At 47.1% G+C, this 13,147-nt stretch overlaps 2 protein-coding genes across 7 annotated transcripts in view; one reads left to right on the top strand and one right to left on the bottom strand.

Annotated features, from left to right (window-relative positions):
• The first annotated feature begins 495 nt into the window (after nt 1–495).
• Nucleotides 496–5,887, top strand: LOC149281959 (nuclear distribution protein nudE-like 1-A). 2 transcript variants are annotated; one of them, XM_089498859.1, is made up of 8 exons: nt 496–581; nt 1,078–1,231; nt 1,322–1,470; nt 2,219–2,355; nt 2,626–2,799; nt 3,193–3,284; nt 3,591–3,745; nt 5,806–5,887. In XM_089498859.1, exons 1-8 carry the CDS (start codon nt 496–498, stop codon nt 5,885–5,887), a joined length of 1,029 nt encoding a protein of 342 aa, XP_089354985.1. The 2 variants fall into 2 exon arrangements, with proteins under 2 accessions (XP_089354985.1, XP_089354986.1); XM_089498860.1 differs by lacking the exon at nt 3,591–3,745 and having other exon boundaries at nt 5,806–5,823.
• A 4,505-nt stretch (nt 5,888–10,392) lies between these two features.
• The window catches only part of LOC149281958 (myosin-10-like), a 36,668-nt gene continuing 33,913 nt past the window's right edge, over nt 10,393–13,147 (bottom strand). For all 5 annotated transcript variants that reach the window (XM_089498868.1, XM_089498870.1, XM_089498871.1 and 2 more), the window contains 8 exons: nt 12,977–13,138; nt 12,643–12,771; nt 12,352–12,440; nt 12,070–12,193; nt 11,740–11,948; nt 10,894–11,002; nt 10,634–10,806; nt 10,393–10,549 (listed from right to left, as the gene is read on the bottom strand). In XM_089498868.1, coding sequence (XP_089354994.1) covers nt 10,393–10,549; nt 10,634–10,806; nt 10,894–11,002; nt 11,740–11,948; nt 12,070–12,193; nt 12,352–12,440; nt 12,643–12,771; nt 12,977–13,138 — 1,152 coding nt within the window. The remainder of the gene's footprint in view (nt 10,550–10,633; nt 10,807–10,893; nt 11,003–11,739; nt 11,949–12,069; nt 12,194–12,351; nt 12,441–12,642; nt 12,772–12,976; nt 13,139–13,147) is intronic.

Genomic DNA, 13,147 nt, shown 5'->3' with positions numbered 1-13,147 from the left:
CTGATGTCATTCCGAGTCCTTCCAGCGCCTCGTTGAGTCAGCGGAGCCCTATCGCCGGGGAAAGTTTTCCGCGTGACGTACGGGATCCACGGACGTTTCCGAAGTGTTCTTGACCCAATAAAACACTCGTCGAAGCCCTCGCGTCCGCCCTCTGAAGCCGGAAAACATTTCTCAGTTGCCAGATCGCTTTACGTTTTGAGCAACGAGATTTGCTGAAATTTGCCTGAAATTTCATAAAATTTATCATTTTTGCCTTTTGTTTCTTTATAGAATTTCTATGAACCCCCCCAGGGCTCCTCCTAGATTTTGAGATCTGGCTCCTAACTTTCTTTACGGCCCACGACATGGATATAATATATATATATATATATAGATATATATATATATGTTGGATATAATATTCGTTATAATTAATGAAATCCTGGAATTGGCGTGTTTTGGGCTGCCGCTGGATGTGAACGTTTTCTTCTCTGTTCTCCGCAGATCTTTTCCGACATGGACAATGAAGACGTTCCGGAATTTCTGAGCCCTAAAGAAGAAATCGCTTACTGGAAGGAGCTCTGTCAGAAATTAAAACAAAGGTTCGTTCGTTCGGGTTTTTTGTTTGTTTTATTTTGTTGGAGTTTTTATTTCCGATGGATTTTGCTGGGACAGGGAAAGATGAGCACAAAATACCCCAAGAACTTATTCAAAATGTAATTATTAGCAACTTCCTTTAACCTTTTCCGTGCCAGAGAGGTGTATTGTCCTTCTTTCTGTGTCTGAAAGGGTTAAAGCCGACCTGTCGTCCCTCAGATCTGTGACAGGGGCCGCTTTTGGCTGGGGATAAAAATGCTGAAATAAAAGGTTATATTCCCCCTGTTTTCTCTGGTGGTCACATTAATTACCCCAGGTGGCCGGGCACGGAGCATTTTAGGCTCTCTTGGAGGCACGATATGGCGGCCATGTTTGTATCTGCCATGGTCAGCACCGTAAAGAGCGTTGCCACTTACAGCAGAATTGTAATTATTCCGCCCCATGTAAGTATCCCCCCGCCTCGTTGGGTCGTTGAGTAAGTTCTCCGTCTCTATCCCTTAGTTGCCAAGAAGCTCGCGAGGAGCTGGAGGAATTTCAAGAGGGAAGCCGAGAGCTGGAAGCCGAGCTGGAAACCCAACTGGTCCAGGCTGAGCAGAGGAACCGAGACCTGGTAGCCGACAACCAAAGACTTAAATATGACGTGGAGACCTTAAAGGTACCGAGCGCTCTCAGCGGATCGCCGACCCGGTAAATTCCCCACCGGGTGCCTTTACGTGACGCCCCTTATCCTTTCTCCCTGTCTTAGGAGAAGCTTGAGCACCAGTATTCACAGAGCTACAAGCAGGTGTCGCTCCTGGAGGACGAGCTGGCCCGGGCCCGGAGCATTAAGGACCAGCTGCACAAGTACGTGCGGGAGCTCGAACAGGCCAACGACGACCTGGAGCGAGCCAAGCGGTGAGTGCCGACGCGCGGTCGCCGGAGGGCTGCGGAGTCTGCCGTCTGCCGATCGCTTCCGCTGCACACGTTCACATTTCTACTAAGCAGCGCGCCTTCCGCAACGCCTTAAACATTCCCCGCGCTGCCGATACTCTGCCCTGCTTTCTAGGTCCTTTCCGTTGAGCGCCCGGGTATCCTGTGCGCCGGCTGTAGCTGGAAAGGAGCTTTTTTCCGTTGTTTATGTACTTTTGGCGTTCGCCTATAGACAGGATTCGCTCAGACGTACCCAGACACCTGAATACATAGCAATGTTCTTTAACTATGTCCTCGCCGGAGAAACGGCACCAAAGGGGGGGCAATGGCTCCTTTTTTTTAAAATTTGTTTAAATGTCATTCTTGATTTTATTTGGGCAACTTAACTGTTTTTCACCCAAATCATAAACTATTTAAATTCCCGTAAACGTTTTTAGAACCTGGAAGGAAAATGTATCAGTAAAGACTGAAATCCACCTGAGCCGAAGCCATGAAGTGAAGCCGACATTTTATTAATAATCGCTTTATGATAATATATATTTTTTTACATGAAGTCATTTTTCAGCATTCTCTATGTTTTAGGCTATCTCATTAAATACGTTTGCCGTAGGATTTTATTTCATTCTCGGTTCAGGGCGCTGACCGGCCCCTCATCTCGCAAACATCTTTCCACGCGTTCTTCATTTCTAAAAATGTAAATTGTCGGCTGAAACGTTGTTGTTTTTGTATCCAGGGCGACGATCGTGTCTCTGGAGGATTTCGAGCAGCGGTTGAATCAGGCGATCGAAAGGAACGCCTTCCTCGAAAGCGAACTGGACGAGAAGGAGTCTCTGCTGGTCTCCGTGCAAAGACTGAAGGATGAGGCTCGAGGTAGGGTGGCGATCGCTGCCGCCGAGATTCCCCGCACGCACCCTCGGGGTGTCCCCCCCCCAAATACCAAACACGCCAACTTTAGAGTGTTAGCCTTTTCGAGTCATTTCGAATTCAGCGATTGCGCAATGGCAGCACTTCAGGTGGTTAGATTATACCTCCCATTACTCTCAGCAGGCCGGAACCTCATTGCATGTGCTGTACGTGCGCGCGCCGATACCCTACAAATACCTGGGGTTTGGGAGTAAATAGAAAATGTTTATTTTGCAGATTTAAGGCAGGAATTGGCTGTACGAGAGAGACAGACGGATGGGACAAGAAAGTCTGCCCCCAGCTCCCCCACTCTGGACTGCGAGAAAATGGACTCCGCCGTGCAGGCCTCGCTCTCCCTACCTGCCACCCCCGTGGGCAAAATGTCAGAAAACGGCTTTACGTCCCCCAAAGGTAGTCGTGGCTTTTGTGTCGCAGACCTTGCGTGTCTCGGTGTAGGTCGGGGACTTGGCTGAAAGGTCCATGTGATAGGAGGGGCTTCGGTGTGGGGGCTCTTTGGCTTCTGTAAATTGGACCTGCCGTGGTTTGTGGAAATATAATCTATTACGTTCTGTTTAGTTATATAGCGCCGGCAGATTCCGTAGCGCTGTACAGTTATAATCAATATAATCGCTTCCCCATCACACGTGGAGTTCATTCGCAATTGAAATGAAAAACGGTGGGCGAGAGTCACCGGACAAAAAGTGATAACTTTAGGCGCCCCGGATATAAGTGGAGCCCCCCCTCCCCGGCAGCCCCCTGTTCTGCTAGAGTTTGTCGGGAGGTTAAACGATTCTGTATTTTTAGGCATCCCCAACGGTCTGGGAAGCTCGCCGCTCACACCGTCTGCCAGGATATCCGCGCTAAACATCGTGGGGGACCTGCTGAGAAAAGTTGGGGTACGTATCTCTCTTACCCGCTAACCCAGACTGCTTCCATTTTCACTCCTCGTAGCGAATGTCGTCGGTCTCGACGTAGATACAGGATGGCTCTATGTTTATCTCATTCATGTTTAAATTCCTGCGCAGTAAAAGCCTCATCTGCTGGAAGGCTGTTCCGCTCATCTACTGCCTGACTTCCTTACGTTATATACATTATATATACTTGTTAGGGGATTTGCCATTGGAACTGCCCCGTTAAGGGCTCGTAAGGCTCTTTCATGTACAGGGCAGCTTATAATCGGTCATTTCTTCTCTTCTGCTCAGGCCTTGGAATCCAAACTGGCTGCCTGCAGGAACTTTGCGAAGGACCAGGCCTCGCGGAAATCCTACATGCCCTCGAACCTAAACAGCCCCGGCGTCCTGAACAACGGTGCCGCCAAATACGTCCACCCCGGGCACACGTCCTTCTTCGACAAAGGGTAGGTTCAGAAGCCGGGAGCGGCGGGGGGATCGAGGCTCCGTACCTCCCGCCGCAAGCTGCCCCCCCCGTCTGCTGGAACGTACGCAGCGCTTGTTTGATCCGCTTTCAGAACCCTCCTCGTGTCGGTCGCGCATGGTCTCCATAACATGTTACTCATTTAGCAGAATCTCTGCATGCAAAGCTTTCCCCCCCCCGAAAACTTTGTTAAACTTAACCTTATTGCGGTTTATAACAAGTTAACACAACATACCTTTTCCTAATAATAAATGTATATTAATAATAATAAAATAATATTAATAATAATATATGTAGCATTTTGTGTCAGTCCTGCCCCCTGTTTTAACTCTTCCCGCCGTCATATCCTGCCTGTGTATCTGGTCTTGCTGAGGAGGACAAACCAATAAAAAATATTAAAAGCCAGAAAGCGCCTCGGCGGCAAATACTTAATAATAATTCTGAAATAATTCTGTGTTCTTTTTTTCTTTCCTCCACCCAGGCAGGAAAAAGTCATTTTCCCCACGTTATTTATGGGTAATTGTACTTAAGCGATAAGGCTGCATGCTGGTGTTTTTTAAGCTTTTGGGTGCCGTAAATTAACCCCACTTTTACCAGCTGGACTAACTGCATGGTGAAGGTCGGTTTGAGGGCCGCTGAGGTCGTTGCCAGGTCCACCTTTTTAGAGGACGTCTTGTAGCTTGTTTTTCCGTCACTGGCCACATTAGGCGTTGAACTAGCCAATGTCCCCCCCCCCCCCCCCAGTATGGTGCTTGGTCTTGGCCGCATTGGCATTACTTTAAGTCTGTGACATTTTGGCCCCCTGGGGCAGGTCTGTCTGCGGGTGGCGCTCTATCTGCCGGGGCCGTTCTGCTTGCCAGTTAAGGCTTCGGTTTCTGTGTCGTTTCCCGCTGCCTCTTATATCTGTATATTATGTATATCTCTGTATAGTGGATTGTTACAGGCAAGAGGCCATGACGTTCCTGAAGCAGTCCTTAGGACTCTTTCCAAGTCCTTTAATGTGTCCTCTAGACGAGACAGAAAGCCGAGGAGCTTACACTCAGTTTTAGGAGAGGGTATGTCTTTACATTAGTGTTACGGCCGGCTGGCGGGCAGGGCGTTTTGTCCCCCGACTAATCCCAGAGTAACCCTGGATCCTCCTGATATAACCCACAATGACAGGAAGTGACAAGAGAGGATGGGCTGTGTAGATTGTAAGCTCTTCAGGGCAGGGATAGCTAGTAAGTCTTATGATATTGTCTTCTAAATGCACCGTATGTTTTGTGGAAATCAGATCAAATCTGGGCGCCCTTCAAAAAGCAGAGACCAAAACATGCTGCGTTTGTAATTAAAGCAAAAGGGGCAGCCCTATGATGTCATCGTATGAAACGTATAGCTGATGTCATCGTATAAAACGTATAGCAGGTCCTCATCTCCTCTACGTTATCCCCTTACCACCTCGGCCATTTAATAGAATTTTGAGGTGAGACCAGGGGCGGCCCAGCGGTCTACTTCTTATTGGCTAGGAGCCCGCGCAGCTTTTCCCCTGTAACCCTTTAATCACACTGGGCAGACGTATATTTCTGTGCATCAGATCTGGGTGCCCCTGGGTAAAGCTGGGGGGAGCGGGGTGGTTTTTCTTGCCCGTACCCCCACACACTAATCCAGCTGTTTGTGATGTTGGCAGTGAAAGCCCCACTACCACCCTGTGCTTCACAGCACAGTCCCTCCGCTTGCACACTGTTAATGACACGCGTCTGCGCATGTCGCCTGCCCCATTGTCAGTGTCATTAGCGGCATTTTCCAGGTTTATAAATGGCCGACAAGGAGCCGCGTTTCGCATCTGATTCTCGTCCTTTGTGAAAATAATAGCCTTTTGCGCGAAAAAGGATTAATAGTGCGCGGTAAAAGCCGGTGTCGTGCGCGGCTGCCCTCCAGGGTCTGCGTGTGAAACGTATCTGAAATTCTGGCCCCTAAATGGTTGCGTTGAATGTTTCGTGTGTACGTAATTTTCTTATAAATAAAGTTTTGGGGTTTTTTTTCTCCTTTTTCCCCCCGCTGTAGGGCAGTGAACGGGTATGAGCCGCCAGGAGTTTTAGGTCCCCGTCCCCCGTCTCCTCCAGGCCTCCTTCCTTTAAGCGTTTGAACATAAAGGAGCTCGCGAAGGGACTTGAACTATTCAACACGGGTGTTCTGTTAAAAATGGAGGAAAAACAAAAAAACCCTAAACAAAAACCTAAAAACCCCAAAAACAAAAGGAAAAAAAAACCACCAAACAACCAAAAACATGCTTCACCATAAATACTTTGCTATCAAGAGGGACCAGAGACGAGAGGGGCTCTCCGGATCTCCTGGAGCTGACAGAGCTCGTTATAACTGCTGCTGCCGCCGACACCGACCTCGGAAACCTGCTTCCCGACCCGCTTATTGCTCCCAATCAGAGGCGGCGGAAATCAAGTCGCAACCGTTTGTCGAGTAACAAAACCGATCCCTTCCACTGGCCATGGCAACACTCGCCCTTCTCCTCCTCCAATGCCGGGTAAGGCTTCGACGCAGCGGGTGAGCTAGCGGGCACGGAGAACCTGTACCTCGCCTGCCAAGGATATGTAATGGGCCCGGCACCCCCCTTCCACGGAGGATAGAACGGGCATGGAACCCCCCTTCCACGGAGGAAAGAACGGGCACGGAACCCACCCACAGAGGATCGAATGGGCCTGGATCCCCCCCACCGGAGGATAGACCGGGCCTGGAACCCCCCATGGAGCTCATTTACAGGGTGGCAGCCGAGTTCTCATCAGCAATTGTTTTTTTTTGGAATTGGTGTTGATGATGTCACTTCCGCCGTGTCAAACGGGCTTCTCTGCGGCCGGTCGCTTGGTACTTTGTGACTATTTACGTACGAACATTTCTCTAGATGCCCCCCCGTTTCACGTGCCTCGACCTCCTCCAACACCCCCCCCTTTTTTTTTTTTTTTAAAAAGAAAAATCAGTTTCTTCTACGAATAGAGCGTCCTCATCAGTGTTCACGGTTCCCGCGTCTCTCTAGGTATCTACGGTAACGTTTCTTTGTCGGTTTCTGCCTGTCCATTACCCCTGGGTGTTCCGGGGCAAAAACAGTTACCCCCCCCCCGGCACACAAAGGGTGAACCATTTTTTTTTTTTTTTTTTATTAAGGCCACTAAAAACTTTGCGGTTTCTTTTTTTAATTCATTAATTTAGAATTTCCCCGCACATTATTTTAAAGCACACTTAATTTTAACACTTAATCTATATAAATGTAACATCCACACCTTCGTTCCTCGCCCCCTTTCTGTTGGTTCTTACCGTGGAATTTTGTGATATGAATGTTTACATTTTGGTTTTTTTTTGTTTTTATTGTATATAGAATTTGTAAACATAATATTTTTTTGCCTGAGATTTGTACATTTCCTCGGGCGTCTGTAGCTATATTTATTGAGAATTCTATACGGCATGTTTAAGGAAGGCCGGCGTATAATCCCGCTCGCTACAAACGGACATTTTGCGTCGTGATTACGGTTCGCTGTCTAAACCGGGAAACATTTTGAAAGAATAAAAACCTTCAACGAGAAAACGAGATTTCTGACGATTTTTTCTGATTTATTGATACTTTTTTGAACTGACGTTAACAGGATTGCGTTTTATTTTCAGGTTAACAGCAGAGGTAAGTTCATATCTTATGTTTTTTTAAGCACCGTTTAGTTTAAGCAGCCTAAGGATAGATGGCGAGGCTGTGTGGTTTGGGGTTGGGTTGGCTGGGGGGCTCAGTTTGTACCGGGGGTCTTTTTTTAGTGATGATGCAATAATGCTGTTGTGCAGTCTCAAGGATCCTTAGAGGGTCTCGCTGGGAGAGCGGGACCCTCTAACGGTCTGTCCCTTCGAATGTAGGGACTTAAAGAAGCGCCACGGGAATTGTTGGCGCTATATGAGTAGAAGATAATTTGTTACCAGCTGTTATTAAACAATCTATGCTTTGGACAAAAAGTCTTCTCCTGCCACCTCTTTACAGCAAATAGTTAAGAAATGTCAGGAATCAGGACTTAAAAGGTGAGTTCGGTCGGGAAGACGGTCTTTGTGTTGGGACTTCTTTTCCCGTCTGAGGACGTTTTATTGCCCGTCGGGGAGGTCTCTGCCCTTCATGTCTTGTCTTTGTGTCTTAAAGAGCTATTTTTATGCCCCCCTGTAAGGCTTGCGGCAGCAAGATGTGGACTGGGGCAGCAGAGGGGTTGATAGATGCCGAGTTGATGGGCGGCGGGCGCTGTGAGTTGTTGCTCTGATGATACTTAGAGGCGTTTCATTGGTTCCTCTTTAAAGCTTTTTTTATTTTGTTTGGTGATTTTGGTTAAATTAGACTAAATTTCCGTACAAAAATTTATTTTAGCTAATCTGTGTCATCTGCTGGCCAAAAAGTGCAATTACAGTCCTTTATACTATAAATGTAATCTTCACCCCCCCCCCCCCCTTGCGTCACATGGATACTGAATAAACACCGGAATACTTTATTTGCAAACATAGATATATATATATATATATATATATATATATATATTTCCGTAGGTACCGATCGTTAAAATGGGGGGCACTTTCTTTCCCTCTTTTTGTTATTTCTCACCCACTCTTTCACCTCATTTCTGTCTAGTTTATAAACCCTCTCACAGCAGCCCCACGCGCAAAACACTATCAAGCAGCACCTTTCCCTTAAACACATCCCGGCACCCCCTCCGGCTCTTCTTAACCTACTACCTTATCCATTCTCAAGTTCTTATTACGCTCCCTGCCTCTCTACACTGGGAGGCGGCTTATCGCAAATGTCCAATCAAGGTTCACCGCCTGCGCTCTGATTGGATTTAAGTTTAAACCCCGTTCAGCATGACCGACAATATAATCTTTAGTGATAAAACTATATAGTGTATAATTTTAGGCGCTCTTGTCTAATTGTTTAAACATCGTCAAAACACTGTTCCTTGGAAGATAGGTGGCAGCCTGTGGCAGAACCAGCATCGCCTCACCAATTTCCAGTCTGGTTACAAAGGCTACCCGAACCAATCAGCAACAACGGAGGAGAGATAACTCAATGGGGAGGAATAATCATGCAAAGCCTGAGGACAGGACGCTACGATGGCTGCTCGCACGGCGTACACATAAGGTGGGGTTTTTAAAGTATATATATATATATATATATATATATATATATATATATATATATATATATATATATATAATGCATACTTTAATCTGTGACAACCATAAAATTACGGGAAAAAACGACAGATCTCCTTTTAAGTCAAATAACAGTTTTACTTGCATTTAGAATCAGGGGGGGGGGCGTGTCGCCCCATCTAGAACCCCTGGATTTGTCGCTCTTGGTATTAACCCCTTATACAGTAAAGCGTATGGACCCGGCAGGATTCTATAATGAATAAGTTTATTGTCTTACAAAATTTTTTATTGTCTAGAAATATGGGATATACACGGAGAAGGGGGGGGCGGGGGGGTGTCTTGGCAGAGAGGGGCCCACAGCAGCTGTAACGCATTACAAAAAATGATAATAATGAACATAGACGTATGCACACAGAGAACCCTTTATAAACTATTTAACCCCTGCAGTGCCGGAGGAGTGCCGGTTGACACGCCCCTTCAAAGCGATGGAAAGGTTTGAAGCATTTAAGAAAAATAATAATAATAGAAAAAAAGCTATTTCCAGCACATTAGCGTCTTCTGGTTAATACTGACATCCGGACGTCTCCAGAATCATACATGATATAAAGCGCAAAGAAATTATCACATTAGGTTCGCAGGGAGTAGATATGTCATTTTTATTTCTACATTTTTCAAATTTTTCTGTGTCTAAGGCACCTTTTTTCTTGTTGTTTTTAACTTTGGAAAAGGATGAAATGTGTTTTTTTTTTCCCCCCCGCAATTAGAAAAAAGTGCTTCTCTCAAATTAAAAATGGAGCCTGGCTGCGTTGAACCCTTATGGCACCAGCAACAATGGCTTATGGGGGGGGGGTCCTCTTCTAGGTGATTCACAGTTTAGTTTTGCACATGAAGAAATATGATAAGGAACGGGCAGAGATGGAGGGACCGCCGTTGTACCCTCCGAAAGTGGGGATCGGTACAGACTACTACGTGTAAAGGGGCTAAAATGTATATTTTGTATCTTCTACACCCAACGGCCGCGGGGTGCAGGGTCAGACAAGTTGGGTGTGATTGTTTTCTTCGCATGATGCTATAAAAATTAAGCATTGGGGGAATTATGCTTAAATGTGATACAGGTACAAAGCGGCATTTTAACCCTCTGAGTTCTAGGAGGAGCAGCAATGTTCTGCACGTTCCCTCGTCTGGCACACACAGGGTTAAAACCACCTTTACGAGACATGGTATAGGGTGATTTGGGGTGTCGGGGGCCCTTAGCCTTGTCCCTGCAGGAAGAGTGGTTTGTTGGATTTGTATTTTAGCCTTAAGATAAGAAACACCTCCGAGCGCTTTAGCCTGCGAGGAGAAACATGACCCCCCCCCCCAGGCGTGTTGGCTGACGGGGCCAATGTGCTCCGGTAAGCAGTAATCTGCCCCATTTTTTTCCCAGTCCACGGGCGCCTCCTGGCTGGGGTAAAGGAATGCGGGGCTGTGAGATCACTCGGCTGGGGCCGGTGCGGGAGCCTCATTCACCTCGGTGGGTTTACTCTCCAGCTCGTCGTCTGACAGGTCCAGAGAAGCCCCTTCTAGCTGCAGCTGCCGGCGGCCGGAGCGGCTGGAGGAGGTGGAAGAGAAGGAGATGGGGCCTCCTCTCCTGTTCAGAAAGAGAAGAGACGTGAGGCGCGGGAAGAGAAGTCTATCGCTGCCCCGTCCCTCCTGCCCCATGCACTTCTCTCACCTCAGCCTGTTCTTCAGCGTGGACACCTCGCGTACAAGAACCTCGTTGGCTTCGGATGCATCATCGAGCTCGCGCTGCAGCTTGCGTCGGGAAGCGTTGGCGCGGGTGGCTTCCTCTTCTGCTTCTTCCAGCTGCCTTTTGAGCTGTTTCATTCTCGTGTTGGCTTTCTCCATCTGTGGAGAGTAATCAGGAGCAGAGCTCAGAGCGAGTAACGTATATATTTATATACATATATAATGTATACAGTCAGCGAGTCTCACCTGCTCCTTGTACTGGTCGGCGTGTCGGCGTTCGTCCTCCACCTGCATGAAAACCTCCTTCAGCTTCTTCTCCGTCCGACGCACCAGCTTGTTGGAGGCGGCTCGTTCCCTGCGAAGGTGGAAAGTAAAACGGGTGCTGCGAGGGGCCAGCGCGGTCTTGTAATGTGGATAGCGTGAATATTCTGTATAATATGTTGGATATGTGATGTGAGCGTGTAGTGGTATCATATAGCGTGTGTGTTTTACTGTACGGTGTTAGTGTGCATGTATATGTTACTGCATGGTGTTAGCATGAGTTTGTGTTACCATACGGTGTAAGTGTGTCAACTTATGGTATTGGGGTGTCAAGGTGGAGCCGCCTGGGAGATGGAGCAGGAGACCGCTTGATCGATTTGACGGATGCAGAAGTGACACGCAGTGACCGCTACTACCAGGTACATTCAAGTTGCTCCCTTTATGTTGTTTAATAACGTACTAAACACTTCAATCAATACGTTAAATGTACTGATTTTAATTAAATGATTATATATTTGGCAAATATTTAAGGGATTGATAATTTTTTACATGTATTTTTTTAGGATTTCTTAATTATCTTTAGAATTGGACATATTTCTGAATTTTATATATATATATATATATATATATATATATATATATATATATATATAATAAATAAAATGTGTGTATTTATTTTATATTAAGGGGCATATGATGGTGGAGCATCACCTTAGCTGCTTGAGCCATGTCCTGGCTCTAACAATAAGGAGCATGTGCTACACTATGCATCTGTCTAGATCAAATATGAGGAATGCCAATAACGCAATCTCACCCCCCCCATCCACTCACTTGGCTTCTTGCTCCAGCTGCTCCTCCAACTGAGCGATCTTTGACTCCAAGGTGGCAATAGTGGCTTTAAACTTTGATTTGACAGAGCCCTCTAGCTCTTGAAGTTTGGCTTTCAGCTCCTTGTTCTGCCTCTCCAGCTGCTGCCGTGCGTTCTCACTCTTTTGGGCAGAACTACGTTCTGCGGCCAACTCGGAATTCAATGAATCCACCTGTCGGGCAAAACAGAAAAGGGAAGTCACAACAGCCCACTGCCACCGAGCAAGCCAAGCTCCTAAAGCCATCTGCAAAAGCCCGCTATTGGTGTTACGCAAAGGTAGCCATGGTCCTCACCTGCAAGGTGGTCTTGCGGAATCGGTCATTGAGAAGTTCCATGTTGCTTTGCTCTTCCTCAAGCTCTTCTTCCAGTTGGGCAATTCTGGCTTCCAAGCGTCTCTTTTCGTCCAGGAGGGCAGACCTGGTGATGAGAATATGAGTCACGAGTCACGCACCACAAAGTAACGCAACGTCGCATTCCAACCACAGCCGCCACCGCTGCGTGCCCCACGCTGAAAACCTTCCTCGCCGCGCTCATAATGAACACGTTCGAACGGAGAACGAGGGGTAGTTACTCACTTTCCTGATGTACTGTTTGAGATCTCGTCAGCAAGTTCATCTCTCTCTTGTTCCGCATGACGCCGTGCGCGTTCAGATGCAGCAAGTTCCTGAAAGGCGAAGGGTGAGTTAATAGATGATTAAAAAAAAAAATTATGCCTTCTTTGGATTTGGAATCGTTGAATGCAACAATTCATTTTAGGACCTCCTGCGGTCCAGCTTGGAGGTGTCACTTTTACCCACGTGTTAGAGAACGGAGGGGCGCAGGCTTTACTGCCCCTTCAATCCTATATCCCGCCATCCTTTGCTCACCTCTTGCAGCTGGAGTATTTCTGCCTCGAGGCTCTTCAGTTTCTTCTCATTCTCCTTGGATTGAGCGAAGATGTCATCCCGTGATGCCCGGGCCTCCTCAAGCTCCCGCTGATAATCTTTCATTTGGGCCTGGAAAAAGTAGCACGATGTTTTAGGATCGATACAAGCACAACGGAGACTTTGTTACATTGAATTTTAAATCACTAGTATAGAGTAAGGATAATGGTTTCAGTTGGAATTTAATGGAACAACGTATTCAGTATGTCGTTTGGAGGGTGCCAGGACACATTGGGACGGTGATGGGAAGACCCGCCGCCATGATCTTCTCCATTACCTGTAACTTGCGCAGCTGTTTGATAGCATCCTCCCGTCCCTTGTTTGCAGCCTCAATCTGGGACTCCAGATCCTTCAAATCCATTTCCAGCTTCTTCTTGGAGGCCACCGCCAGTGCCCGCTGCTTGCGCTCATCCTCTAGCTCGGCTTCTAGTTCTCTCACCTTGTAAAC

This window comes from Sceloporus occidentalis, unplaced genomic scaffold (genome assembly GCF_023333645.1).
Source record: "Sceloporus occidentalis isolate IW3139 unplaced genomic scaffold, rSceOcc1.0.p SCAF_126, whole genome shotgun sequence".
Lineage (NCBI taxonomy): Eukaryota > Metazoa > Chordata > Lepidosauria > Squamata > Phrynosomatidae > Sceloporus > Sceloporus occidentalis.
Note: the sequence above shows the minus strand (reverse complement) of the source record. Positions and strands in the feature narration are given on the sequence as shown.

Excerpts from the sequence above, each read along its gene's own strand:
- LOC149281959 (XM_089498859.1), top strand. The coding sequence starts at position 496 with ATGGACAATGAAGACGTTCCGGAATTTCTGAGCCCTAAAGAAGAAATC. Across the intron at positions 1,471-2,218 it reads GACCTGGAGCGAGCCAAGCG|GGCGACGATCGTGTCTCTGG; the intron begins GTGAGTGCCGAC and ends TTTTGTATCCAG. Across the intron at positions 2,356-2,625 it reads ACTGAAGGATGAGGCTCGAG|ATTTAAGGCAGGAATTGGCT; the intron begins GTAGGGTGGCGA and ends TTTATTTTGCAG.